This window comes from Calypte anna, chromosome 1 (genome assembly GCF_003957555.1).
Source record: "Calypte anna isolate BGI_N300 chromosome 1, bCalAnn1_v1.p, whole genome shotgun sequence".
NCBI classification, from domain to species: Eukaryota; Metazoa; Chordata; class Aves; order Apodiformes; family Trochilidae; genus Calypte; species Calypte anna.
Window position 1 is genome coordinate 135310701 of NC_044244.1, and position 27166 is coordinate 135337866.

General features: G+C 43.5%; 1 protein-coding gene across 8 annotated transcripts in view; it reads left to right on the plus strand.

Annotated features, from left to right (window-relative positions):
• Nucleotides 1–27166, plus strand: part of MAP4K4 (mitogen-activated protein kinase kinase kinase kinase 4) — a 163933-nt gene that overhangs the window by 74781 nt on the left and 61986 nt on the right. For all 8 annotated transcript variants that reach the window (XM_030448518.1, XM_030448527.1, XM_030448542.1 and 5 more), the window contains exon 3: nt 4274–4330. In XM_030448518.1, coding sequence (XP_030304378.1) covers nt 4274–4330 — 57 coding nt within the window. The remainder of the gene's footprint in view (nt 1–4273; nt 4331–27166) is intronic.

A 27166-nucleotide genomic window follows, 5' to 3' on the forward strand; every position in this document is an offset into this window, starting at 1 on the left:
TTGGCAGTCTGCCAAGGATTCCCCTTGTCCCTTCTGCATTTCAGCATGCAGAAAGCTCACTGTGATGAGAAATAAACAGCATATTGCTATCAGACATGACTGGGAGTATGCTTAAGTAGTGGATTCAGTTTAAGATCCAGTTAAGTGCTTCAGTGTTGCTATGTTGATGAGAAGAGCTGTATTTTAAACCCCTCCATATGTAAATGAACTTTCTGTCATCCTCATGAGAAGAAACAGAACAAGATTTGAGGTCAGCAGGCTCAACTCCATGGAATTGCTCATCCCAACAGGCCACTTAAAAATAGAATGGTGCAGTAGGGGTCTTAAAAATAATCTTACATTGCTTTCTTGGGAGGATGAACAACTGCTTTAATATGAGTAGTTTCATAAAAAGAGGGAAAGGAGGGAAGGATGTGTTAGAAACGACAACCAGTTTGGAAACCTTGGTCAGTAAAATATTAAAGTGGTCTAAATGAAGAGAATGTGTTGGTGGGTCCTTTCCCATATGGTAGGAACCAGAGCCAGGTGAGATTTTGTCTTGGCCCCCATCCCAAGACCTGTTAAGAGCAAACTCTTACTCCTGGGATGATGTATCCTTTACTACTTGTTGCTGCTACTACATAGTGCAACCTCTGCAGCCTTCTCAGTCTGTTGGCTCTGGAGACAATAATCTTATGCCTAACAAGATGCATCTAGGTTGCTGTCACCTTCGTGGCATATTTCATGCCCATGTTTAACTTACTGGCCAGGTGACAGTTATCCTGTGATCCCCAGCCTCTGATATTTGGTATCTAGCAATGTTTTAAGAAACTGCTGTTTTCAGTTAGCATGGGTGCTGTTTTGCAATCTCGTGGCATTTTTCAGATACTGGGTGGTAATTACTGACAATTTGCTGGGAAAAGTAGAGCTGCAAGAACCTCTGCATACTCTGTACCCTTGAGATGGGGGAGCCTAGGGTGCCCTGAGGGGCCAGAGTTCCAGACAGAGCTTAAAAAGGGAGCCTTCTTCTGCAAGAAAAATGCTGTCCTGCCTGAGTGTTAGCCAGTAGCATTGCTGAGATGGTGTCTGGATGGGGCCTTAATGGTTACCACATTTTGAAGTGCTTTGGGATTTGGATTTGAGTAAATTTTAATCCTAGGAGGCTGAGTTCAGAGGGTTTCTCCCATGTATGACTTCTGTGGTTCTTTTGTCATATTAGACCACTTTGTGATTTTATTATTACTATTTTAATACAGACAATTTTTTTTCCAAAGCAAAAGCTGGGTATGAAAATCTGAAGGTCAGTTTCCGAAACAGAACTGCATGGCCTTTTCATGTTGCAAGCAAAATTATACCAGCCTGCTAATAGCAGGAACAAGTCTGTTCTTGAACAGAGCTGCTAAGCATATAAACAAACAAACAAAAACTCTGCTCATGCTTATGTGTTGTGCTTGTGAAGTTTGCTTTTTCCCCTCCCTCTAAAAAGATTTTTAATGAAAAGAACATGGCTTCAAAATGTCCTTTTTACTTCTCCCATAAAAACTAATGTCATGCAACCCACCCCTATCTAGAATATGAATAGTCTATACGTTATGAGAAGGGTTTTTGGAGCAATTTTTTTTATAATATTCTGAAATGACCAAGGTTTAAATTTGGCCTGGGATACTGAGCAGCCCACACTTCCCACAGTCTGTCATTCCCTTGCTTTTCAGTCCCTTAGGAGGCGTATGGAGAAGTGTTTCCCACCCCTGCTGCAGAAACAGCAGAGTGAACCAGGAGCAATCACAGTGCTCTGCTGTGGCTGTGGCAGCCCAGGTTTTGATAGGGGAGTGGTGGTGGCACAAGCAGGATGCTCTGCAGCTGCAGGGGGAGGATGGTTTGGCTGGAGCACATTAGTCATCCTGAGTGGGCCAGTCTCATGGGGAGGAACAGCATCTTGAGAAAAGCTGTGAAACTGAGCCCTGGGAAATTTCAGGCTTTGCTCTGGAAATAGCAAGCCCACCAGTAGTTTGTAGATTTAAAAAGACAAATAGAGCAAACTTTCCATGAAATACTGTGGCATCCTGTGGATGTCTTCTACCTTCACTCTTCTGCGTGCCGTTCTGCTTGGAATGCATTCTGCCCACCATTTTAGCAATTCTGCTTTGTTGCAGAATTAATGGTGAACCTATTTCACTGTGCATTTTTTTATATATTTTAAAGTTTCTTCTTTCTCAGTCCTCGTTAGTGTTGAGAGCATTTTTTCTCTGAAATGTCCTTGTTCCTCTCTTATCTTTAACATTTTATTTTTGTACTTCACAGTGTGTTTCCCATGTCCTTGGACCTTTTAGTTCCTTCCACGGAGCTGTGGAAAATCAGGCCAGAGCTGGGAAGAGATGTTTTTCCAGCTCGGTTTAAAATATTTTCCCCTCCTCCCTTGGTGGGATGGTAGGTGTTGAGAAGACCACAGGCTTTTGTCATTAGGCAGAGGTCCAGGGTGGGAAATTCGAGTTGCATCAATCCTGGTCTTGCTAAAAGGCTTTGGTTCAAGAAGTAGTAAGGTCAAGGTGAGGTCAGTCTTGGCCACGCACACATATTATGACCCTAACTTTGTTTCAAAATCAAAACCAGCTTGAGACCAACTTGTAAAAAGAAATGCTTGCAATAAAGAGGGTTTACAGAGACAGCAGAAGCCAGAGTACAGTAATGTATTTATAGAAATCATGTGGATTGGTTAATAAGGGGATAGCGCAATGCGAATTGAGAAAGAGAGTGGAGGCTGTGAATTCTGCACCATTTCACCCTTCCTCATGCACCAGCAATGCCCGGCCATTACCTCCATGGAGGGTATTATAAGCTGAGAACAGGTGAATATTTCCCCAAATGGACACGTGGTATGGGATGCTTCAGTTCTGGGGTGCCAGTCTGGAAAGAATCTCTAAAGTTAATAAATTAATCCAGGAAAAAAAATCTGCTGTATGTGTCCATCAGCTGTAGTAGATGCTGTGTACAGGTTTCTGCCCAGGAAAGTTAGGAGGATAAGGTAAAGGGACTGTGACTTTAGAGAAATGGGTTTTTTTGCATTCAATATTTGTGATAAAAGTGAAGAAGTGTCATAGTTGGACATACTTCTTGCTGGAGAGCTTGACAGATTTAGAGAAGATCCTCTGGGGATAATGGATGTGAAAGGCATTGGGAGAGGCCAGGCTTTTTGAATGGAAGTCTTGAGGCAGACTGCTGGGTATTGAGTGGAGAACTGGAAAATACTGATTTCAGAATTGTATTCCTGACTGCCTGTTTAGAGAAGAAACACAGGACAGCTAATTGATACGGACCCACCTCATGTGAAAATATACTGGAGCAAAAAAGGTTTTTGTCTGAAGTCAGCTGAGGCGAGTTACAGCCCACCAGGGCTGGAGGGGCCGGGCCGGTCGTGCTGCCTCCTGCCAGCTCTGCCTCTGCTCTGCCTGCAGAGCAAAACAGTTTAATTTCCTGATCTGCAGTCCCCCACCTCACAGTTTGCTTTTTCCGTGTTAACTTTATGCCATTTCAGTGATCTCCAGTCAGCTTATCATATGATCTGAGGAGTGCTGGAGCAAGCTTCAGTGCTCCCGGGAGAAATATGTGACAGGAGGCTGGAGGGAGGCAGGGGAAGGAAGTGTAGGAGCTCCCCACCACAGGAGCTGGGCTCTGTTAATTTTTGAGAAACTTTACCCTTATGGTGCCATAGCTGAAGGGAGACAACGTCTTGTTCTTGTCTATCTGTGGTGAGACAGGCGAAGAGAACTATTGCAGGTCTGCTGCACCTTTTTTTTTTTTTTTTTTTTCCTTTTTGACCAGTAAACAGCAAAACATAGAGATGTCCTTTCACAACCCCCTAAGTATGCTTGAATTCACCCAGTAAAATATCACTACGTACTGGCATATAGAAATAAAATACCCCATACACGGTGTCTTAACTATTCTGGCATGTTAATAAATTATCAGTACTGATTATGAGCTCTGCTGAAGTAAACAGAAGGGAAGCTGTGAATGTAATCTGTCTGTACTTAATCTTCATTTTTTAATGTAGAAAAATAGAAATGGGTTCTAAAATTTGTATAAGAATATTTTAGTGAGAAAGAGGGGTTTTTTTTTGGTTTTTTTTTTAAGCTGTCTGGGGGATTTGTTGTTTTTTCATATGAAGTATCAGAAGGGTTCGGCACAGCTGGGGAAAGCCCAGTGGCTGGAGGTCTTGTCTGAATGTTTTGTTCTCTGTATGCTGAAGGGATGGGTGAGACTCTGGTGCTGATGGTTCTCTCTCTTTCTTCCTCAGGGTCGGCATGTCAAAACGGGTCAGCTGGCAGCCATCAAAGTCATGGATGTTACTGAGGTGAGTAGAGGAACATTCTTCTTTATTAGCTGTATGGATAAAATTTAATAGTGAGAGATGGCCTGTGTCTTACCTTGTGTTTATGTTAAGGGCACGGTCCTTGAACATGATTGCTTACTTTCTGTTTGCAGAACCTGACCTCTTGAGCCCATCTGCCCTTTAAAAGATTTTTGTGCACTTGTGTGCAGGGGCCTCCAGCCTTCACAGATTGCTTTGGCTGGTCTCAGGACACAGAAGCATGCATAGCATTCCCTTTTCAGAAGTTTCTCAGAAGAGGGAAAGAAGTCAAATTCCGTGCTTTCCACTATTTTCTATTAAATGTAGCATCTTGCTTTTACTGAAAAATAAGGTGAGGAGGCTGGTTGGCTTAGAGGACAGTAGCTTCATTTGCAGTCTAAAAACGGTGTACATTTATTCAAAGGAAATGGGTTCAATAAAGTTCCCAAAAGCCTGGAAACAGAAACATCTGCAGGAATGATGAGCAGATTGCTGGCAGAATTCAGCAGTGTAAAGTAGTAGTTGTAACTGACCCAGGGGGATTTACTGTGGAGCTTTGGAAGGGAAAGATGGGAAATTAACCCATCCAAAGAAAAAAAAAATATGCTCACATTTGAATCCTTAGATGTCTTGCAGTTTATGCTGTTCAAAAAACAATCAGTTTAAATTAAGTCTTCAGAAAATATGTGGAAAAGTGTGAGGTTTTCCCTGTTGATTCCATTTGTGTTTTATGGAGTTACAATTAACACAGATAGCTTCACATTTAAAATTGTGAGATCCTCCTGTGTGGTATATGCAATGCTTGACTGATACCACACTACTGAAGAGAGGTTGTGCCTCTTTGAACCAAATATCTTAGTTTTCTGAACACCTTCAATCTTATATATGTATTAGGGGAACAATTATGTTAATGCATGTGCATTGTACAGAGCAGAGGGGGCTTTGGCAAGCTTGCTATATTAAACAAAACTCCTACAAGGGTGCTGCTGCAAAATTATTTGTATTTTAGTGTGTGTGTAGGTGCCAGGAAGTAGAAATGGTTTAGGTGAGTGTCTGGGGTGTAATGGGTAAACAGGGAGGAAAACAAGAAGGCAGGGTGAGGTCAACTGATAGGACTGGAGTCATATCTGTGGATCTCCCTGTGATGGATGGGCAGTGTACACGGCTGCTGTTCTCTAACTTAAGCTTTTGTGTCTGCCAAGAGCATTTTTACTTTGTAAGATGGCTTGATAAAAAAATCAGCTTCCAGCTGGAGATTTTCAAAGGCTGCCTTTATGAGGAGACAGTGCTCTTTTGCTTCAATTAAGCAGACAAACCAGAGAAGAATTGAAGGTGCCTTGACATAGAGTCAATGTTCTTTGCACAGCAAACGTTTCCATTTGTGCAGCCGTTCTACGCGCTTGATGGACTGTGCAGGACAAAGGCTTCTTCCATAGCATTAAGATGGCTGTATAGCACATTGCCTCTGTTTTTAATAGCATATATTAATCACAAGCAGTTGTAACAGAGAGGTTGCATCCTTTTCAAAAGGAAAAACAATTAGAAAAATGCTGTCAGGGGTATGGCTGAGCTCATGTTGCAGGAGATGGCTTATGTTTTGAAAGTTTCTGTAATTTTTTGGCTGGTTGTGTAAAACCAGTTGTATATTGACACTGTCTTTTATCTCACAAGCTCGTGCATTTTTAGGGGATGAAGGTGACTCAGAAGGAGGAATTTGGAGATGTTAGCCCCATGCAGCTTAAAAGTCTTGTCCAGCCCTACCAGTGGATCTCATGTTTTTGCTTCAAAATAATGAGCCTGCAGAGGCTAAAAATGTGGTGTAAATTCTTTGGAGTCATGCCAAGTCAGCTCCACTTTTTAACATCAGGTTCAGATGATCCTGTTGCAAACCCTAGAAATGAGTGATAGGATTGCATCTACCATTTTCTCGTTGGCATATGTAGCTCTGGGATGTTCCTGTCCTGTCCACGCTTGCTTGCTGGTTTCTTACCTTTCTCCCAACACTTGTGCCCACACAGCTGCCACAGGGCCAAACTTGGATCAGTGAACAGGCCCCATTTCCAGGTTAAAAATACCCTCACTACTCTCTTTCCCGTACATACTTATAACATGGATGGGGTTCTTGATCTAGTGTAGCACATGACATTACCAACAGTTGTGCTGTCACTATGAGGAAGGTGGGATGAGAGCCAAAGAGAGATGCCAGTGGCTGTGGGGTAGAAGGGGCAATAGTTCAAATGGATGATTCTCCCAGAGATGGTCATATCATCAAGCCATGGCTTCAGTTCCTCAGGGGATGGTTTCAGGAACACCTCCTTTTGCTGGCAGACTGTGCAGCTCCATCCTGCTCCTAGCTCACCACAGCTCATGGGGACAATGGGGGGAGAGAACATGGGGATCGAGGGGGCAGTGACTGCCACCCTCATCACTGCCCCAAAAGAAATGCTGAATGGGCTGCAGCTTCAAATGTACCTTTTCTGCCTGCTTTAAGAGTTACAGGAGCTGCTCTTATAGGCTAATAGTAGCTCTGTCTATGCTCGTGGGGAAAGAGGCTTGAGTGAAAACTTCTACAAAACCAGAACTTTGTTTTTTCTGATGAAGAGCTACTGAAGCTCTAGGTGATTTGTGCTTCTGTGCATGCTTTACTGGCAGTGTTCTGCTTCAGTGGAGGATATCTGATTGTATTGTCTAACTTGCATTGAGAACAGGCACAAGGCTTTCTTCTGCTTTACCTCCAAAGTGCTTGCTTTGCCAAATGCATAACAAATTAGCCTAATGTGTTGGCACACTTTGTGTCACACCCCCGATTTTCAATTTTCAAGGACTCAATTCTGCAATTCCCACATTGCACAGGATTGGTGAGGTTACATCCATTCTGGGCTGTGAAGCTTTGGTCATACTAATGGGAGGGATGTCAAAGTCAGTGAAGGCTTTCTTCTTTTTAAAAGTGTTGGTTGGTATAAAGGAAACAAGATAGTATAACCTCCAACTATGGATTCTGCAAGAAGTTTTCCAGCTTAGCAATGTGCATGAGACTATGGAAATGCTCTTCATCCTTTTCAGCTTTTCTTGTGGTTTTCTCTGCAGATTTTAATTTCGAAAAGAATGGTGGTTAAGGATGAGAAAGGAGGTGGGCTGAAGATATCAACTTGATCTTTGAATATATTATGACTAGTCAGTACTGCTGCCTGAAACATTGGGGGGGTGTTGACGTGCATAAAACTTTCCTGTCTCTTCCACTTTCCTCCTCTGTAAACAAATTAAGAAGCGATCTAGAAGATTGTGTGGATCTCTGTAGATCTTCAGATATTCAGCACTCTAAAGCAAGCAGTCAAGGATGTGAAAGATCCAGAGATCTGAAAATCTTCCTATAGAATAGTGCATATATAGGTCCTGTTTTACTTTGAGGGTGAAGCTAGATTGCATGTAGGGTAAAAAAATTTCATTTGAGCACGGAACACATAAAAACCCCAAACTCACCAGTTCTCATCAACTGAATGCTATTCTGTTGCTGGAATGAGCCCAATGACCATAAAAGGGGAACAATATGAGCTATCAGCATATACATACTTGAAAAATTATTTTCCAAAATGCACATATACATGGTGGATCTCAGGCTGCACGCGTATTCTGGGGGGGGAGGCGTTACTGCAGAGATTCCTGTAGCTTGTATTTAACCTTTTCATTGTAGGGTCTCTGTTCCTTTGGAAGCATTGATTTGGAGAATAGGGTGTTCTGTCGGTGTAGACCCCTTCCACTCACTGACACTGCTGCCAGGTTTCCACGAGCTCCTTGCTGTGTGCTGGTGTTGCAGCTCTGTAGGGTACCAAGTGAGCCTTATCAGATGCAGCATGAATATGCTGTAAGATTTGGCAGCTCCCCTTTTAGTCAGAAGAATCTATTTTCTTGTGAAGCAAATAACATTTAAAACCTTAGCGAAGCTTGCTTGGCAAACCTGCCTGCATCTAAGCTGTTAACTTGTGTTACACCCTAAACAGGCAGCTTGACTCTGCTTAGCTCTGTTGGAGGTTTTTCATTGCAGCTGCATGATTATTTCCAGTGTCACTCCTGTGTTCCCCTTCCAGCGATGCTTTTCTCTTTGAAAGGTTTACTGATTTTGAGGGGAAAAGGTAGCTGCTTCTTTTCTGTTTGTTACAGCCCCTGATGCTGCTGCTGCTTCTTCCTCCTACCTCTTCCCACACACTCTTGGCATCCCTTGGGAAAGTTTTCCGCATGCCTTTTTAACAGTAGCATTTCTCAGCTCTTGTGCCCAGTGTTTCATGGCTTGTCCAGTCTAGTCTGTGTAAAATTATGCTAAGTAAACAACTGGATACTGTATCCTGCTGATTTATGAAAGAAGCTGGGTTGGTTTTAGTGCTTGCCTGTCTTGCCCTTTCTGTACGTGCTCTGCAGAAAAATTAACAACCCCAAACCAAAACCTCCAGGCCTGCAGAAACACATGGCACATCTATACCTAGACAGGAAAGGTTACTCAAATTATTCATTGCCATCTTCCCAGCTCTGCTGACTGCCTTTTTCTGTTGTAGTAGGAGAGTCACTTTGATTCTTGTGAGTCTGTATCTTTTCGCCTACATGAGTGTTATAAACTGCCATCGTGTCAATGGTCTATCCACCATCCATAAGAAACCCTAAATCAGTCTGCAGAAAGACTGCAGATAAATATTAATGTATGTGTTCCCACACATGCAGGGAGACAAAATGAGTGGAGAACAAAAGTAAAAAGCCACTAAAAGTTCCCCTAACATTTATGTGGTGGTTTTTTTGTTTTTATTTCTTTTTCTTCATGAAAACCCATAGATGGTGTGTGAATTTTGATCTGTTTGGAGGAGGAAAAAAAAAAAAAAGCAGACTGGGAAATGCAGATCTTAACATCACTGTGCAGCAGAACTGGGGTGAAACAATCTGGAGAAGCTGAATTTGGTCTGGACTTTTAATGTGGAAACATGAGTGCACTGCTTTACCTAGCTTAATACAGCTCTTTGATAGACCTCTTACATACCAGTCTGTGGCATTACTTAGTGCTAAGTTAGCCAAAGCAAACCTAAAGCCATTGAGTTATTAAAAATCTTTGCTGTGTCCTTTTCTCTTGATCTGAACTGGGGAAAACAAGTCAAGGATCTAAAACTCCAGATTGTTCCCATGGATACTATGAGTGCCTTGCTTGCTTGTCCATCAAATGTGAGGTTGCTCACTACTAGTCTGTACAAAATTTTGCGGTCTTTAGTTAAACAGTTACCTGGTGAAACAAAGAATTGCTCTGTGGAAAAGGAATGAATAGAAAAGGTATTTACAATGTGGACAGCCAGCCCTGCTGTCCAGTCACTCTTGAAGATCATTAACCTCTAATTTCTTCTAGGGCTTAGGTCAGGGAAAACAAAACAAAACCAAAACAAGCAAACAAACAAAAACCCAACCAACTAAAAAAACCAAGAGAAGGCTGCTGGGAAGTTTCTATTGCAGTTCAGAGGAAAAGAGGGAACAGAGTGGTCCCTTGAGCTATAATATCTGGTTTGGGAGGAGGAAATAAAAAAAAATTACAATAGTCTTGCAGCCAGCGGGGTGGCCTTTTTTGAGCTGCAAAGCATTTGTATAATTGACTTTTTCCCTCCCTAATTTGGGATCCCGCACGTAGCTCTGCTGCATGCCCTCACCCAGCAGCTTGGCACAGTTCTTCCCCCTGTTTTACCAGCACCCTGATGCTGTAAGGCATCTGTGGTGCTGGGTGATGTCTATGTGGGATCAGGCTCTGCTGCAGCCCCCTTCAGCTCCATGCTTGCCTTTTTCTCTATGAGACCCCTGTTTGGGTTGGGTAGAGATGGTCCTGTCCATCTTCAGAGTGGGGGCTGTGCACAGGGCCTTGCAGGGGGGCTCCCAGTGTCAGCCCTCTCCTTGGGTGGTAGAGCAGTGCTCAGGCTGCCAGCTGGGAGTCCTGACAGAGTGGAGTGACATTTAACTCTGGAGAGCCTTTTGTCCTTACAGTCACTAAAGAAGCAGTGACTTCATCTCCCAGCAAGGCAAATACCGCTAAGACCTGGCTTGAGGCAGATCTGTGATTTTTGGATGTGAATCAAGAAAATTTCCTGGAGCAGTGCTGGCACCAGTTGGGATGAAGGGCAAACTTTCAGTTTCTTCATCCAGGTCCTGGGGTGGTTAGCAAGACTGGCAGGCTGGAGAAGCTTATTTGGGAAGGATAGGATGGCAGGTTTGATGTGGCTGCAAGAGAGAGTTGGAGTAGGGAGCTCTACAAGTGGTTTGAGGTCAGAGCAGAAAGCCATATCTGTAATCTAACAGCTTGGGAACTGATACGTGACATGGCTTGACTGGAGAGAGCTTGTGTCTAGCACCAAGGCTCTGCATTGCTGTGCCACAGCAAAGAGCAACTTCACACTGGTACTGTGTGGTTGGGGGAAGATTTGGCAACAGGCAGAGAAAAAACTTGAGGTGTCAAACATTCGTTCATGTTGTTTCTCTGTCTGCTTTTTTCAGTGTATGATTTCTTCTTAATGCAAGATTTTGACCTGAGTGGAACACTTATAGGCATATGCAGCCTGTTGTCAGTTGTCCTTGTGGGGATACTCTATATATTTTAACATGCTTGTTTTGGAACCTGATTGTGTCAAGGCTGGAAGAAACAGATGATGCCCTTTTGCCATGAAGATCCATAAGGGCACTGTTGCTGCCTCGCCAGCATCTATTATCTGTCAACAGCAGAAGAGCTTTGACTGTGAAGGCTTCATGGTACTCATTTAGTAGTATTCCTGTTCCATGGCTTTCCAGCTGAGGCCAGGAGCTGGCTTCATACTCAAGGTTGATCATGGATCACTGTATTAGGACAGTGCAAAGAAAACCGTATTACCTCTGCTTTTTCCTTATCTGTATGCTCATGACAGGTCTGATGTGCAAGGTTTTTGTCCTGTCTAGCAGATAGTGTTTTGCCACCACTCCATAAATTGTAATGTAGCTTAGATTACACAAAATGAATATATATATACATATGCATACCGATAGATAGATAGATAGATAGATAGATAGATAGATAGATAGATATCTGACTGTGTAGATGGAACTCTGCTGTAGTTTGGAGAGCAGAAAAATCTCCTCGGTTTAGGGAGGAACCTTTAAAATTTTGTCCACCTGTCTGTAAGAGAATGAGGTAACACTTCTGTAGCACAGCAGATGATGCTCAGGGTACACTCCTCAGCTATGGCACTGAGATCTGTTATTGCTTGTCAGTATGAGAGTGCACACGTTTAGTACTGGAACGTAATGGGAACTGGATGGCTGCATAGGCTACAGCTGACGTCCATTGGCAAAAGGACAGGGAGTGTGCATTAAGAAGATTTCCCTGCAAGTCTTTGGACAAGTCTAGACCTTTTCCTTAAAAATGTGTCTCCTTTGGTGTGATGGTGTAACTGTATTGACACACTTGGAAGGAAAGGATAAGTCATCTAGGTGAGCTACTGGCATCTATTACTGTTGTTGTAATGAGTAGTTGGACATTGTTTATCAGTCCAAGTGGGCAGTACTCATGCAATTAACTCGACTCTTGTGCCTGTTTTTCTTTAGTCCTTAGGCTTGGTACCTGCAGTCCTCTGGAGACCTGCTGTTGTGGGGTAGGGCTTTTTGCATGGCTGTGTAGAGAGAGGACAGGGGGTAATGGTTTGAAACCTGAAGAGGGGAGATTTACGTCAGACGTTAAGAAAAAATTATTTCCTGTGATTGTGGTGAGGTGCTGGCACAGGTTGCCCAGGGAAGTTGTGGCTGCCTCCTCCCTGGCAGTGTTAAAAGCCAGTTTGGATGGGGCCTTGAGCAACCTATTCTAGTGGGAGGTGTCCCTGCCCATGGCAGAGGGGTTTGGAACTAGATGATCTTTAAGGTCCCTTAAAACCCAAACAATTATATGATCCTATGATGCAATGAGAAAGTCACTAATGACAATGTGATTTCATGTACATAATGAATGACTGCTAGCATCTGTGTTAGGGAAATCTGAACCCTCACACTAGTGGTGGTGAAGGCTCAGTGTGTGGGTAGTGAGCAGATGCTTTTACAATCATGATATTTAACCTTGTGGGTCATGCCTGTACTGACATGAATTTGAGCAATAGTGGCCTGCACAGGTTCTGGTGATGGAACATTTCTCCTGAGCTGAGGGGGGTGTTGGTGCAGGTGGCCTCAGTGCAGGCATTTCACCCCTGCCTTCCTCAGCCCTGAGCTCTGTTTGCTCAAACTGACTGAGGAGATCTGAGTTCTGATGGGAAACAGAAATGTTTTGTGTGCAGATAATAGCAAAAACTACAGGACTGCATTTTGTATCATTTCTGTCAGACACACAGCACAGCTCAATTTACCCCTGCTGAATCAGACGCACTGTCTGCTCAAGGGAAACAAGGCAACCCTGTCAATGCAGTGTTAGAGCATGTGTGCTCTTGCCAGTTTGGGCAGAGCAAAACCAATGAGGATTGTGACAAAGTGTTGCGCTTTCATTTTAGCGCAATGTAGTCAGAACATGGGTCTGCTGTGTAGTCCTCCTGCCTGATTAGGCAAGGAAGAGATCCCAGGTCCAGGGTAAGCTGCTGCATTTCAGAGGTGCATTTTAAACTCTGGCTTGGCCACTAGGATCAAAGAGATGAGAATTAGTTTACTGTTTATGTTAAAGGGGATAAATCTGCTTGAAATGTAATCTTCCTTGACTGTGTTTAATTGTAGTTTCATAAGCTGCACCTGCCTGTGGGCTCCTCCTGTTTTTGCTGGGACATTCCATATTTTTATCTTGACTTCCTAAGGAAATGAAGCTTTTTGGTGATAGTGTGTGTGTCCTGCCTTCTTTTCCACCAAATACCTTTTGGATCTGCTTGCCAACTTTGGCCAATTTTAACAAGGAGGAGAAATTCCAAACATACAAAGTCCTGACAAGTGACAAGCTGTCTGGAGAAGAGAGAGGCGAGAGAGGCTGACATTTATAACCTCTGCTTTGGGAATGGTAGGCAGACATTAGATGCTGTCTGATATCAGTCAGCTGGCCACTGTTTTGCAGTGAATCAGGAGAGGAAGGCAGATTACTTTTTTTCTTTTTAAACAAAAAGTTCTGATGCTTGTCATGCAAGCGAGTGCTACAGCCATAGGAATGTGAGCAGGGGAGCACATGCAAACTACTCTAAGCCTGGTAAAAAAGCTCCCTCTGGCTTATGGGTCCACAAATAGTATTGTACATTTAAGATTATCCTGCATGATCTTGCTCCCCCTCTTTCTCTTTCTTGACATAAGCATATGTATATAGAAATATAAAATAGCTATGTTATTCTCCAACATTTAGTGAGACAAAATGCTTGCTCCAAGTCCCTCAACAGTGTTCCTTTTGCAAGATGCTGTTTGAGTGATTGCGTAGGGAATTGTTGGCCAAAATACAGCCTTAAAGCCCAGTTCCTAAAACTAAAGATTATGGCAGCAAGTGCTAATGCACAAGGACCTGGGAATTCCTTGTACTCTAAGCTGGCTTGTAACCACAATGAACACTCCCCTTGTGCCTAACAGGAACGTGTTCTTCTTTCCCTGTGCCCAGTCTCTAAAATATGCAATGGGAAGCACATGGCTGAGCCAAGTGTTAAAAGAACCTTGAAGATGCTGTGCATGCTGAGCCTAGAATTGTCTCAGGTCCTTTCCAACAAGGGGCCTGGGTACATTTCTTTAGATAGGTTAGATCCAAAAGTATTTTTGCATGCTGGTTGATGTATGAGTTGTTTCTGTAGTGTTTCCCCAGAGCAGGGGTATTTTCCACTGTAGCTCCTTCTTCCTGAATTGAATTTTACAGTTTGATTCTAGAGCTGCTAAGAACTAAGTGGAAATCCTAGAGTAAATGCAGCAGCCCACAGACCTTTAGGTAACCTACTGGCCTGGCAAAGCCCCTTGGCTCAGCCTGCCAGAGCAAGAAGAGTGTCCACAGTTCCTGAGAAACCATTTTCTTATGTAGAATATTGTACCAAATGGAAGTGTAATTGGGCAGAGAGACCACAGGCAGCAGGGAGAGGCAGCATCCCTATGGCTGGCTGCTGACTGCTTGGCTCTCCCTGCACGAACCTCTCCTCCTGGCCAGGGCTACCAGTGGTCAGGCAGCCCTGAGTCACTGCTGTGGAAACACTGATGCAAAGGCAGCACCACTGAGGGGAGGGGTTTATTTGTCTCTTGCATATTTTACGCCAGTGGCCTTTTTCTCTAGTATTTGTTGTTGTTTCCTCTCTTTGAGCCTGGGAGACAAACCCATTTTCATAAATGAGTTAGTTGTTTTTCACTCTGGATTTTTCTTTTCACTTCTTTTGCTATGCACCTTTGCAACAATTTGTTTAAAAATGTAGAGCCTTGAGTCAATTACATAAATTCTGAAACTACCATTTTATATTTATATATATGCACACACAAAGAAATGTTATGTATAAATCTTTAGATTTATAGATCAGAGGGAGCTCTGTTGTCCATTAGGTTTCAACCCAGAGTCAAGTCTGGTGTTGTTTCCTATTTCAGAATTGGTGGTGCTCCTCAGTTCTGGTTAAAGGAGTTTGAGAAATGTACCTTGCCTAGTCTTGATTTGCAACACAAATTGTTGAAGTTTATACTGTTTTGTAAAAATGGAAAGAGCAGCATGTAAATGCAGACTCATTCTCTTTCCCATGACTACAAAACGTAAACAAACAAACAAACACCCATGTAAATTCAGGAAAAGATTTCTCCCACTGGCAGGCAAGAAAAGAGGAGAAGTTGCATTTTCTGTTGGTTAAATGCTCAAATGATATCCTGCTGTGATAGCAGTGCTTTCTCCATGGAAGTAAAAAACCTATGCTGAAGATCTGTGATGCAAGCTGCTCGTGATCTAGTGACTTGGCGAGGGACTGGCTTAGGTGAACCACATTTTGGACCACAAGCTATATTTGCTGGAAGAAAAAGCCTTCTTAATCCTGAGTTTTATGGTGATTTGGTTAGTGAAGGGCAAAAGAAACAACCCTTTAGTGGTCTAATGCAGGTAGTCGAAGTAGGTCTACCTCTGAAAGCCATCTGTTTGCTTTAAATGAAGTCCAGAACAAAAGCCCAGTCTGCCATTGCTGTACATACTGTGTGTAACCAGTGGTAATTCACAATGGATATTGTTTCTTCCTCCAGATATTAGATATGTAAGACTTAATCAGCAGTTTCTTTGGCAGTGAGTGGTCTTGAGATAGATAAAGTGCTAGAGCAGAATTTACAGTGGGAAACAATTTTAACATTGTTGCATATCGTTATGTAGTGTTTCCTCACTTTGACGTAAGAAGAATGCATAGCTAGTTCTGTTACAGCTGAAGTTCATATGATGAAGCAGAAGAATACAAATCAATGGGTTTGGGCGTTACACAGTTGTACAGGAAAGACCTTCTGACACAGCAGCATCCCTGAGGCAGTGCTGGGTCCAGAGGGCAGAGGAGGCTGGCTGGCATTTAATAAGAATTTTTCTTAGAAAGAAGATGAAGATGTTTCTTCTACTGGTTTTCTCTGCAGCTTGAAAATGCACGATATGAATATAGTTGTGGAAAATCAAGAATATTCAGAAGCTGTGGATATCAGAGATTGTGCCTGTTATTAGGGCACAAAGTAGATCAAGAAGTTGGATTTTTCTGTGTATGAGACTGGAGAGAAAAAAAAAAGACAGTTAGTATGAAGCCTATATGCATGTGAATTTTCCACATTTTTTGTCTGGGTCTTAGTTAATAACCATGAATGATGGATTATATCTGGTTTGGAATAGGAATGTAATCCGTGATTGTTCACAAATTACCTGTCTTCATCAGCCTTTGGAGGACAGATAGCTACTTAGAATGTGGATATAAATAGTCACAAATGTTTAGCATGGCTCCCCAAACTGTTACATGATCCTTGAGACATGGACCTGGCATAGCTGATGAGCAGCAATCTTTGGGTGAGGATTTGTCTGTATTTTGTCTGCTGGCTGCGCACAAAAGGAAGTTCTTGTGTGACTGCTGTGCTTTTGGCCATCACTAGAGGGCTTCAGAGCAAGAAACCTGCTTGCTTTCTATATGATGTCGAGAGCCAGAAATTTCTTCCGAAACCAGCAACACAGCAGAGGCCTTTGAGTTATGGTAGTAGGATCTTAGTGGTGTTCAGTGGCTTTTGTGTCTTCCATTCAGATAAATTGTTTCATCGTTGTTTTTTCTTCCTGTTCAACCTTCTTTTTTAATCATCTTTACAAGATGAGTGGTATAGCAGGGCCACTTGTGAGGCGAATAGGGCTGGTGGGCAGGTAACAACAGATAAAGGGTTTTGCAGTGTCCTGAACTTTGCCAAAGGGAAGAGACTTGGTTGTGCAGATTGTCGGTGTGCATGGGCACATGCCTGTTCTCCAGACCAGCACCACAGTGTCAGCACTGGGGAGAGGTGACCAAAACTGGGTTGTGACAGTTGCACAACTGCACACACTACAGCTCCTGGAGAAAAGTGTCTCCTCATGAACCAAAGGACTGAGGGAATAAGGGCTGTATTGTATGAAAGGCAAGCTTGTCTGGGTGTCTTGCTTTGAAGAGGTTTGCCAGTGAGTTGGAGAGTTGCCACCAGTCAAACCCACTTTTAGTGAGGGAGTTTTACAGGTCATGAAAAGCAGCAATGCCCCTTCTCACCTCTGTCTTGCCTTTATATGCAGAAGCACACTTGCACTGCCACTGTCCCGTCTGCTTTGGGTCGGCGTTAGCCCAGGGAGAATTTGTGAGTGCCTCCTATTTTATCTCTGCGGTGTGGGAATGCTGGAGCACATAATGGCTGCAATTCAAAGACAAATGCTAGTTCTTTGCTACTGATCACTTTGGCAGAAAAACCCCTAGATGCTTGCAGACTGCAGATGGAGCTGGGGAGAGTTGACAAAAAAAAAAAAAAAGGAAAAAAGAAAAAGCAGCCACAGCCTTATAACTTCTTTATTTTTAAAAAATCATATTTCACTGCCTTTATAATAGACTCCCTATTAATCTTTTTTCTATTCTGTAGCCCCCACCTCTCCCTTTTTAATTCATGCTGGCCAGAGTGCAGCTTGAGGCTTTTCCTAGTGGACCGTCATTTCTTAGTGAACCAGCAAAGGCAAGCTTAACCAATTTAACCAACAATTTATGTGAGGCTTCCCTTTTAGACTGGGCTTTGGGATTTCTTCATGGGCCTGTTGGAAGGACGAGGCTGCAGGAAACCACAGGAGAGGAGCCTCCAGCCGTGACGGCCTTTGTTCGGATGACTGTCATCTGGCAGAAGCTGACCTCCACAACACATGGTCTTTCACTTAGTTGCCTCTCTCCAGCTATTGGAGAGGTCCAATTTGCTGCATGTGGGATTTCTGCTGTCTGGTAATTTTTCCAAACCAACCAGTGGATTCTCGCCTTGGTGGTGGAGCTGGCAGGGTTGCTGCAAACTGTCCCTTTGTCCATGGCTTCCTTGTCACACAGCTCAGCTCTGAGCAAATCCAGTGCCTTAAAGCATATCCTCCTGAATGCTGAAACTCTCCAAGCAGTCCAAGTTTCCTCCTTTGGAAGTAAATTAGTCCCTACCCCCTGCCCCACCCCTTTGGCTGGGCTAATTGCTCTTTGTTTGGTTTCAAATCAGCATGAGTAAGGGAAGATGTTTTTCAGACTATCACTTCATCATGTTACGGTACTAGCATTGTAAAAGGTTGTAATATCTGCTGGGGTGAGTACCCTGAGCACAAAATTACAGGCCTTTTTCTGCTTATAAATCATGTTCCCCTGAAACCCTCTAGTGATAGCATTACTTTTGTTTTAAGGAAAAAGTCACTGAGAAGGAGACTATTTATTTATCCAGACTAGAGAGGCTGTCTGTTGTTACTTTTTTCTTTTTTTTTTTTAACTTTTTTTTTTTTTCTTTTTTTTTTTTTTTTTAAATATGTGTAACTTTTGAATTTATCCATAAGGAAGGTGCTGCTCCTGGTGTTGGAGGTAAGCAGAGCTCCTGGGCAGATGGCTGTCTGGCAGGCACAGCTGGGCAGGCTGGGGCCATATTTGGCTCAGGAAATGTGATGTCTCCCAGAGGCTGGGGAAACCAAAATGATCCTCTGGTTGAGCGAGATCAGATTATTCCCACGTAGGAAGATTTCAGTAAAACACATCAGGCATGTGTTTATATTGCAACCAAGTTGCTGAGCACCGCTTTTTACCAGTGGCTTGTGGTAGAGGAGTGGGCTGCTCTCACCCCAAAAGCAGCTTCCAGCAGGCTCAAAACCTTCTCTGCCCATGGGAGGGCTGTGGCTTGGATGGGGTGTGCTTTCACCTCTTTCCTACCTGGTGCAGGGCCTTTTGTTTCTGGATAGGCTGGCCTGACCTCTTGGGCTTCTCTTACAGAGGTTGTGGTGTGTTGAAGGTGGTCAAGGGAGAGTTATGGACTGAGTGAACCTCATTTTGTTCTTCTCAGAACCTGAGTGTTGATGCCTAGCTTCCTTGTTCTTGTTGGGACTGCTTTCTACCTTCTGTTCATGTACATTCACATTTAAGCAGCTGCCTGACAATTCATTATCTCTGTCTCTGTAGCCACTCAGTTCCCCTCTGTTAGTGGTGCAGTTGTGAAAGGCAAGGACAGACCTGCAGGTCAGGACCTGTTGGAAGCCCCTGTTTTGTAGTCATGGGGCAACAGGAAGAGGAGCAGCCAAGCCTTACCAGGAGCCCTGGTCAGGGTTGGGAAGTGGACTTCTATCCCCAGATTCCTCCCCTGGCTCTCAGGGTTTCAATCTCAAGATTGAGAGGCTTGCACTGTTTGTTTTTAAAGTGAAGAGTGAGATGCCATAGTGGTTCTGATTTTGAGGTGAAATTCCATTTAGTAAGTGCAGTCCTGTTCACAGCCCAGCAGCAAAAACAAATGTACTGTAGTAATAATACCACTTGTATTTTCTCTGGTCCTGTTTTCTTGGCTGTTAATCATGGTCTCTTTGTCACCTGTCCAGCTAAGGGTAAGTGCAGCTGGGGTATAATGTTTTCTGCAAGCATTTGAAACTTTTATTTATGCTGATGGAGTCAGAAGGGCTTTACTTCTCAGGCAGGTAAATAATTAGCTGGCTATCAACAGCTTCCTTGCTTGGAGAGGGGGAGAGGGGGCTGTGACTCGCCATCTGATAGATGGACAGGAGCATCTTGTGGCTCTGTTCATTGTTAATTCACTCCTGCAGCACCGCTCAGCTGTGAGGTTTCCAGGCGTGCTTGGCAGCGCTGACAACAAAAACATCTGGTCCAAGAATATAGCTCCCTTCTGCTGGCAGCTGCACGAAAATGATTTTGTACGTAGTGGCGTAGTGCCAAATGCACTTACTTGTGCACTAAAGTGCACAGCCTTTATGGAGCTTTGGCAGCACAAGGCGATTTTAAATGCTGTGCATAAGTCAGCGTTAATCTACCAAAGAAAATCAAAACCTCAGCAACCGATTTTATAAAGGACTCGCTTATCGCGTGTGCCCAGACGTGGACATACCTTTGTACCTGTCTAGCAGCTGTTCCTGTCTGAATACAAAGGAAAAGCTTTTTGGTCTGAGCCCTGGTTGTCATCTGTCCTCTGGAAGGGTTCAGCACAAACACAAAGGGAAATTTTCCTCTTGCAGACGTTTCTGAATTTCTCTCATCAGCAGCCACAGTTGTTACTGATAGAGGTTGTCTGTCTCCTCTCCTGTTTTAGGAAGGACCTAGTGTGTGCTCAAGAAAACATTAGCTGTGAATCAAGTAGCTTGTGTGTCTGCTGGTAAATTGTAATTTAAGTGATTGGACCTGATAATTACAGAGGCATCATCATTATCTTGTCAGTCAGTTGTAAATCGTTCTGTAATGGATTTCCTTTTTAAAAAAGAAATGTATTTCTGAGCACAAGTGCATTTTAGCATTAAAATACAATATCTGGAGTCCTTCTTGCTTTGGAAATTCTTAGGGTTGTAAGAGTGGCTCTTATTTTTGGGGAAACAGGCAAGATGACTATAGGTCTTTGCACCAGCAATGCTGCTCTCAGCCCATATGTTTCTGGTTATTTCTTTTGCATTCATTCCCAGAGAGCAGCTGAGCTTGGTATTGCTTTTTCAACCCCAAAGCTTCTTCTGGGTTGTAGGTTTCAGGAATGCAGACGAAGAGCATGGGGGAGCAAAAACTTTGGGTCTTACCTGACATCAGACGTGGGCCTGGGTTTGCCCTTTGCAGAAGGGGACAGTTTCTGCCCAGGAAAACAAGGTTTGGATGGATTACTTCTGTGTGTGTGTGTGTGTGTGTGTATGTGTGTTTGTGTGTGTGTAGTCTGGTTGTCTCACACCTACCAACCTGATGTTGATCCTCCGCTCAGTTGCTGCTGGGAGTTGCAGAAGTCAAAAAAGCAGAGAGAGAGAAGGAAAAGAAGGTGGAGATGGTGTCAAAGTAGTGATGGCTTTTGAAGTAGTCTTTGCTTGCAATGTGGATGAAAGAAGCTGAAGGTATTTTTGGGGATATTTAAAAAATTTAAATGTAATTTGACAAGCCTCTAGGGCTTGGTCAGATCTCCTCCTTTCCCAGCACCGCAGCCACTCATGATCTGAGCAGACAGTATATATTCAGCCCATTTCTCAAACACACAGTGGTGAGCTGGTGTTGCAGCTTTCTTTGCGATTCCTTCTGCCCCTTGACAGGTGAGGGAAACAGGGTTTTGGACCTCTTGGGTTCTGTTCATGCCTGGCCTTTTGCATCTGCAGAACTTTCTTTGCGTAAGGCAGGGGAGAAGCTTGCGGATTACTGACAGAGGTTGAGTAGTGACTAATATTGGACCAGAGGAGCTAGCGTTTAACCTTTAGGCAAAGATTACCCAAAATTAAAACTTGTAAGGACTTGTGCACTAGCACTGTGTCATTCAATTGTGTTTGTAAGACACATGTACAGATCGGATGATTCCTTTTATTGCTGTGTAATTTACATATTTTGGCTGCTTCACAAAAGAAACCTTGTGTTGAATAAGTCAGATCATGATCTCACACTAGTCCTTGGTTACAAGGAGTTTTCTAGAGGCTGTAGCATAGCCCAAAGTTTTTCCTTTTTTCCTTTTGTGAGTGTAAAACAGGGCATAGGTTACCAGTAGCATGTACAAAAGGCATTAAATACGGGTATTAGCTTTTAAGCCAACATACTACCTTTGATGTTTGGGGATGTAATGGCTATTATGAATCGTTTCATCTGGCAGGTGTACCTCAGACCAAGGTACACCACTTTAGAAAAGCATTAAATGTGTTTCTGCATAGTAATGTGCTAAGTGAAGTATGTCCCTCTCTAAAAGAGGATTGGTGGGCTGCAAGGAAAATGCAGTAATTTGGTTTTCAGGGCTTTTCTTAGCACTCATTTTCTGACAGAATGAATGGCTTTGTTAGTGTCGCAGACTGAGTTTTAAATATTTGGAAGGAAAAATTGCAGCACTTGCAACATTTTAATGAGGAGGGTTTGCTTAATTAAAGCCTGGAAGTCTTAGGGAATGTTGGACAGCTGAGGGATTAGGGATGTCTTACAAAGTTGTTCTTCCACCCACCAATTGATTTGGGTTCAAAAGACAAAGTTAGTAACAAAACTTGTCTTCTGGTGACTGCTGCCTTTACCATTGATGCTGCCAGTGGCCAAAGTGTAGACCGGTCACTGTCAGGTGAAGAAACAACAGAATGTGATGGAGCTTCTGAATTTCTCCTGTCAGCTACTTCTGCATCCCCATCTTTTTTAAATAAAGGATCCTACGTGAAACAGCTCTGAGGAAATACCGAAGTGGGATTACTTTTCCTTCCTCTCCTTTGTTCTGATTCTCCTTGAGTGTACATAGGGACAGATTCATGATAGTGAATTGTTGGGGTACTTTTGTTTGGTCTTTTTAACATTTGGTTTTCATTCCATGCATAAAATGAAAGAAGGATTGTAAGTAAATCTTTCTTTTCTGTTCATCTGCAGGACTTGTTGGTCATTGTGGGTGTGAGGCTGTATACTGAAATCTCTCCTGTAAAGGGATCAATGTCTTCATGTTACTAGAGGTTTTCATGGCTTATGTACTAGAAGAATGTGTTATTCCAGAACTGCTGTTTTTAAATGTGTTTTATCTTCCCAGCCTAAATTTCTGCTTTATATGGATTCTGTGTCAATTTTGGTATGTAGGAAATCCACTTTCAGTCATTTCAGCCTTTTGTTTTCTCTCTCCTCTCTCAGATGTTAGCCTTCTGCCTACCTCCCTCAAAGTTAAAGCTTCGTTTCAAACTAGAACTTCAGTTTCTTGTTGAATCACTTCAGCTGCATAAAACCTGCAGGACTCAAAAGCCTTTTCCATCTCCCTGGTTCAAACTGTGGCCCAGCCGTGTCTGGGCTGCACGTGCAGGGAGGGACCCACATGTTGTCTCCTTGGGGAAGGAATCTGCTCTCCAGGTGGGAGTGGTGGCATGATGGGGTTTCACACTGCCAGGCTGAGCAGGGGCCAAGCAGTGGGCAAGGGCTTCCCATGGCTCTGTTGTCCCCAGAGATGCTGCTTTCCATGGCTTCAAGTGCACACTGAGACTGGAGGCAGAAAAGCTGTGCAGCTTTTTGGCTTTGTGCATAAGCTTGTTTTCTGCCCATTGTCTACATCTCCTCTTCTTGTCTGATCCCGGAGTTTTGTGTACAGGAAATTGTTCTAATTTCTTTCCTTCACACACAGACTTACTTTTCATATCTGCTAGCAAGGCCTTGTTCTGATCACAAAACAAATTAGACTGGATGTAGGATTGTATAAAAACAGGCATTTTTTGTGTGAATAACAGTAATGGAAGTTGGGTACTAATGCTTCCCTCTTTTGTGAAGCTCTGAAGATGTCAGTACAATGCCGGCTTGTTGCATAACTTGTGAGTAATTTAGGCTTGATGAGGATGGACGTGCAGTCTGGGGTAAACATTCAGTCTGAGCAGGAAGCTCTTTAAGTAATCATGACCAGGATCGAGGGACTAGCCCAGGAAATGGTTGATTTGCCTTTAGGAGCTTTTTCTCTTGGTTGCTTTTGGAAAAGTCCGTGGCATTCTAGGGGTTTACTGGGCAAGGTCAGTACTGGTGCAGTCTCTGAGCCTTCAGTGCAACTCATTCAGTGACCAGCAAAGGCAGCAGGGGCACATGAGGCAAGAAAGAAAATACTGTTGTCAGAGTGATTGGCAGAGGAGGTGGTTCTGAAGGAGACAACAGACAAGTATTGTCTCCACGTGGTTTTTGGCTCCATCCTGCCTGCACGTGATTCCATCTCCTGTGCTTGCACAATACGGCTACACAGGCTCCTTCAGGCAGTGCTGGGACCCTGCTTAAGAGCTAGCTGTCCCTCATGCTTTTTTGTCTGGTTAACTTAATTGTTGCTTTATGGCTGCAGCCTCAGTGATGGCACTGTTGCGAACAATTTGGCTCATTTTCTGCGTTTCAGATGGTGCCTGTAGCGTGCAGTAGAGAGGGTGTTGTGCCAAGGGGGAGACAAAGCAGCCTCTGTTTGGCATGTGCTGGGAAGTGTGTTCCTAACCTGCTTGATGAAATCTTTCAGCTGAAGGTAACCAAATGTGGTCATAAGGACAGCCCTGTTCTCCCAGCCAGTTCTCACAAAACTAAGGGTTGGTTTTTTGTTTCGGTTTGGTTTGGTTTTGGTTTTTTGTTTTTGACCCTGGAAAAAAGCATCACAGCCATCTTCTGCAGTGGCTCTGCCTGGGTAGAGCGTTGCTGGTCTGCTGCTTCTGGCAGCGAGGCTCTGTGCTGGTGGGAGAAGTGGCTCAGAGCCTGGTGGGCAGCTCACAGGGACGAGATGGGCTCCAGGAATCTTGCCAGCAGTAAAGCCTGGAGAGGGCTTTCTCCACGTGGGATAGAGATGTGGACAAGGGGCAGGCTCTGAGAGGCACCAGTGGGGCGATGCTTGCCTCCCACTCTGTTGCTTTCTGAATGTCCCGTGCTTCTTCAGAGTCACTGTGTGCATGGAGTGATGGACACATTTTCTTAAGGGCAAACAGTCTGCGGGCCTTTGACTAAGTGTGTGTTTGGGAAGGACTTGAAGGATGGTGCAGAGAAATGAACGAGCTGATGCCAAGGTGGGAAGACTCTGTGGGTGATTGGCCAGTGAAAGAGAGACCTTGCACGTGAAATGAGATGGCACAGTGAATGCTGGGGGTGAGAAGGTAAGAAAGAAGGAGAAGGTAAACAAATTCGCTTGAGGTCTCTAGGTTGAGGGTAAGCTCAAAGGCTCCATAAAATTACTCTCAAGACAAACAGGGCATAGTAAGAAAGTTGGAGGCTCAATATATGTAAAGATTTAGGAGGGACTGTATATGAACTTGCTAAATGTTTACTGAGTCTCTTGATTAAAGTCTTTTCTTGTAAACAGTTTAGGCTTTCCCTCCCAAGAAGCCTGTGTATGGCATTTTCTTTCAAGGGGTATTTAATACCATATTCCCAATTCTGACACTCTGTTGTGGCATTGAAGAGGATCGCGTTTCTCCACGTTGTGTTCCTAGCACTGCAAGCGGCTCTGCTTTATCCCAATTTCCCACGTTGGCAGGCTTGGTGTTGCTTGGTGCTCGGAGTCTCATTGCTCCTGTGATGAGGTTCCTCCTCAAATTACTATCTCCTTCTCAGCTTGGAGGCAAGGCCACAGCTCCCCGTTCAAATACTGCACTGTGTGCAACACTGCCCCAATGCTTCTCGCCAAAGCATCTCCCTCGTGTGTGAGAACTTGATTAACAAGTGTGTATATTATGGATTCCAGCACCACAAAAGGTCACCTATTGTGCTGGGCACTATTCAGACTTTCCCTCTCCTTTGCAGTTTTCAGCTCTGAATGGATGCTAGCCAGGTTTGGGGTGGCAGAGAGGAGGGAAGATGTGACACAAGCAGAATGGTGGTTTGCAGAAGTTGATGGCATGATTTATCTCTGCGTTTGGTACCTTTTAGGCCTTTTAAGAATTTTTTTTCCATTATTTTTTTCATCTAATGTGGAGAAATAAAAAGTGAGAGGAAGCAGAAAGAAAAAAATCCTGTTTTTTGTGGGCTTCTCCTGTTTTTTCTTCAGCTGTTGTCTCAGGGGGAGAAAGGCCAAGTTGTCATCATTTTAGTGCCTCTGAAGGCAAACTAGTTTCCTCTCCATGACTCTGAGTGTCCATGGATTAGCAGTCCCTTTCCCCTCCCAACAAACGTTGGGTTGAGGCTGCTGCCTGCCCCTCCACACAGATCCCAGCTCTCCTGTGATTTAAAGATTCTCAAATCCCACAAGCCATTCTGGGGCTTGTGATCCTCAGCAGCTCAGTGCACTCTGAAGCCCCAGGCAGAGTGTCACCAGCTGTTCTGCATGCAGGCAGAGCTTTGTGAGCAGCACTGGGAAAGCAAAGGAGACTTGGAGGCTTCCCTTTCCCCATGCCCTTTTGCCTGTGTGTCTGTCTTTCCACTGCTGGGTACTGGTGTTAATTCTTAAATCACTTCATTGTAGCTTAAAATGACTGGATGTTCTTTGGGAGAGCTGATATTTGTCACTGTCTCATTTCTTAAATCAGAAAGGAAAGTTACTGAAGGAACTGATTTGTGTTCCTCTGCAGACTGTTTTAGGGCAGCATATAAATCATCTGGAGGCAGATAAACTTGCTGTTACCTACATCGCAGAACATTATTTTGTTTTATCCTTGCTTGGCTGTGTTTCCTCATTCATGTTTCCCCTCATTGTACTACTAGGGAAATAAAATCATTTAAAATTATCCTGAGTTTCTCCTCCCCAACCTTTGAGAGGGCAGAATCAACAGCTATCCAAAAGAGCAGTGGTCAGGCAGCTATTCCATCCAGAGGAATGTGGATGGAAAGTCACCTCTTACATGTCCTGGGTTACCTCCTCACTGAACCTATAAGTGTTTTGTTGTTTGTTTTCTAATTTAGCTTCTGAAATAATTTTCTCCTTCCATACTGCTTGAAAAAAACTGTTATTCCCCCTGTTTTGCTTGATCTCCTGAGGCACCTAGAAAATTACATTTAGGGAAATATATAAAAATGGAGCATGTACAGAAGGCTTTTTCTTTTCCTTTGGTTATGTCCCCCCTGCTTCTGGCACTTCTAGTGCTGTAGTGCCCTTCTCCCTCCCTACCATGATGTCCAGCAAAGTGCTTCTGAATTCCCCATCTTCTAAGAATTTACGTAAATAAGCAGGATTTTCTAGCAGTAATGATTCAAGGGGCTTACCTTTGTAAAAAGTGCTGAAATGGCATAATCGAGCTGTCCAAATTAACATTTCTTAGACAGAAGAGTAGCTTTTATTTGATTGGGAGCTACTCCAGTCAGACATCTAAATCATTCAGATACTTAAGTCAACACATTTTTGTAAATGGTGATGTAATGAAAATAACAAATCATGGATTTGCTGTCTGTGTGCAAAAAAATAATCTGATATTTAGCGTGCAATGATGAATGGAAGAGCAAGCGGTGTGGTGACTTTGTGCTACAGCTGTAAGCGAGCTAGTTGGGCACCCTTAGGTGGCATGTTGAGAGTTAACATGCCTGGGTTTATTTTTAATCTGCTAATTCAAATGGTTAGAAATTATCTGAGTAGTGCATAGGTGGATTTCTGCTCAAGCGTCACATGCAGTTTGTAATCTTACAGGCGAAGTAGTTTTGATAAACCAGTGTTGTGGTTAGAAATCCCTAGTGATGCTGACATGTCCATTTAATATCTGAAGGGAAACACATGGAAAAGGAGAGGGAAAGCCGCTCCAAGCTTGATTTAACCACGTGAGTCTTGCAAAAGTATAGCTTACTGCACAAATTACTAGTAATCAGACGTGCTGTCACAAACAGACAG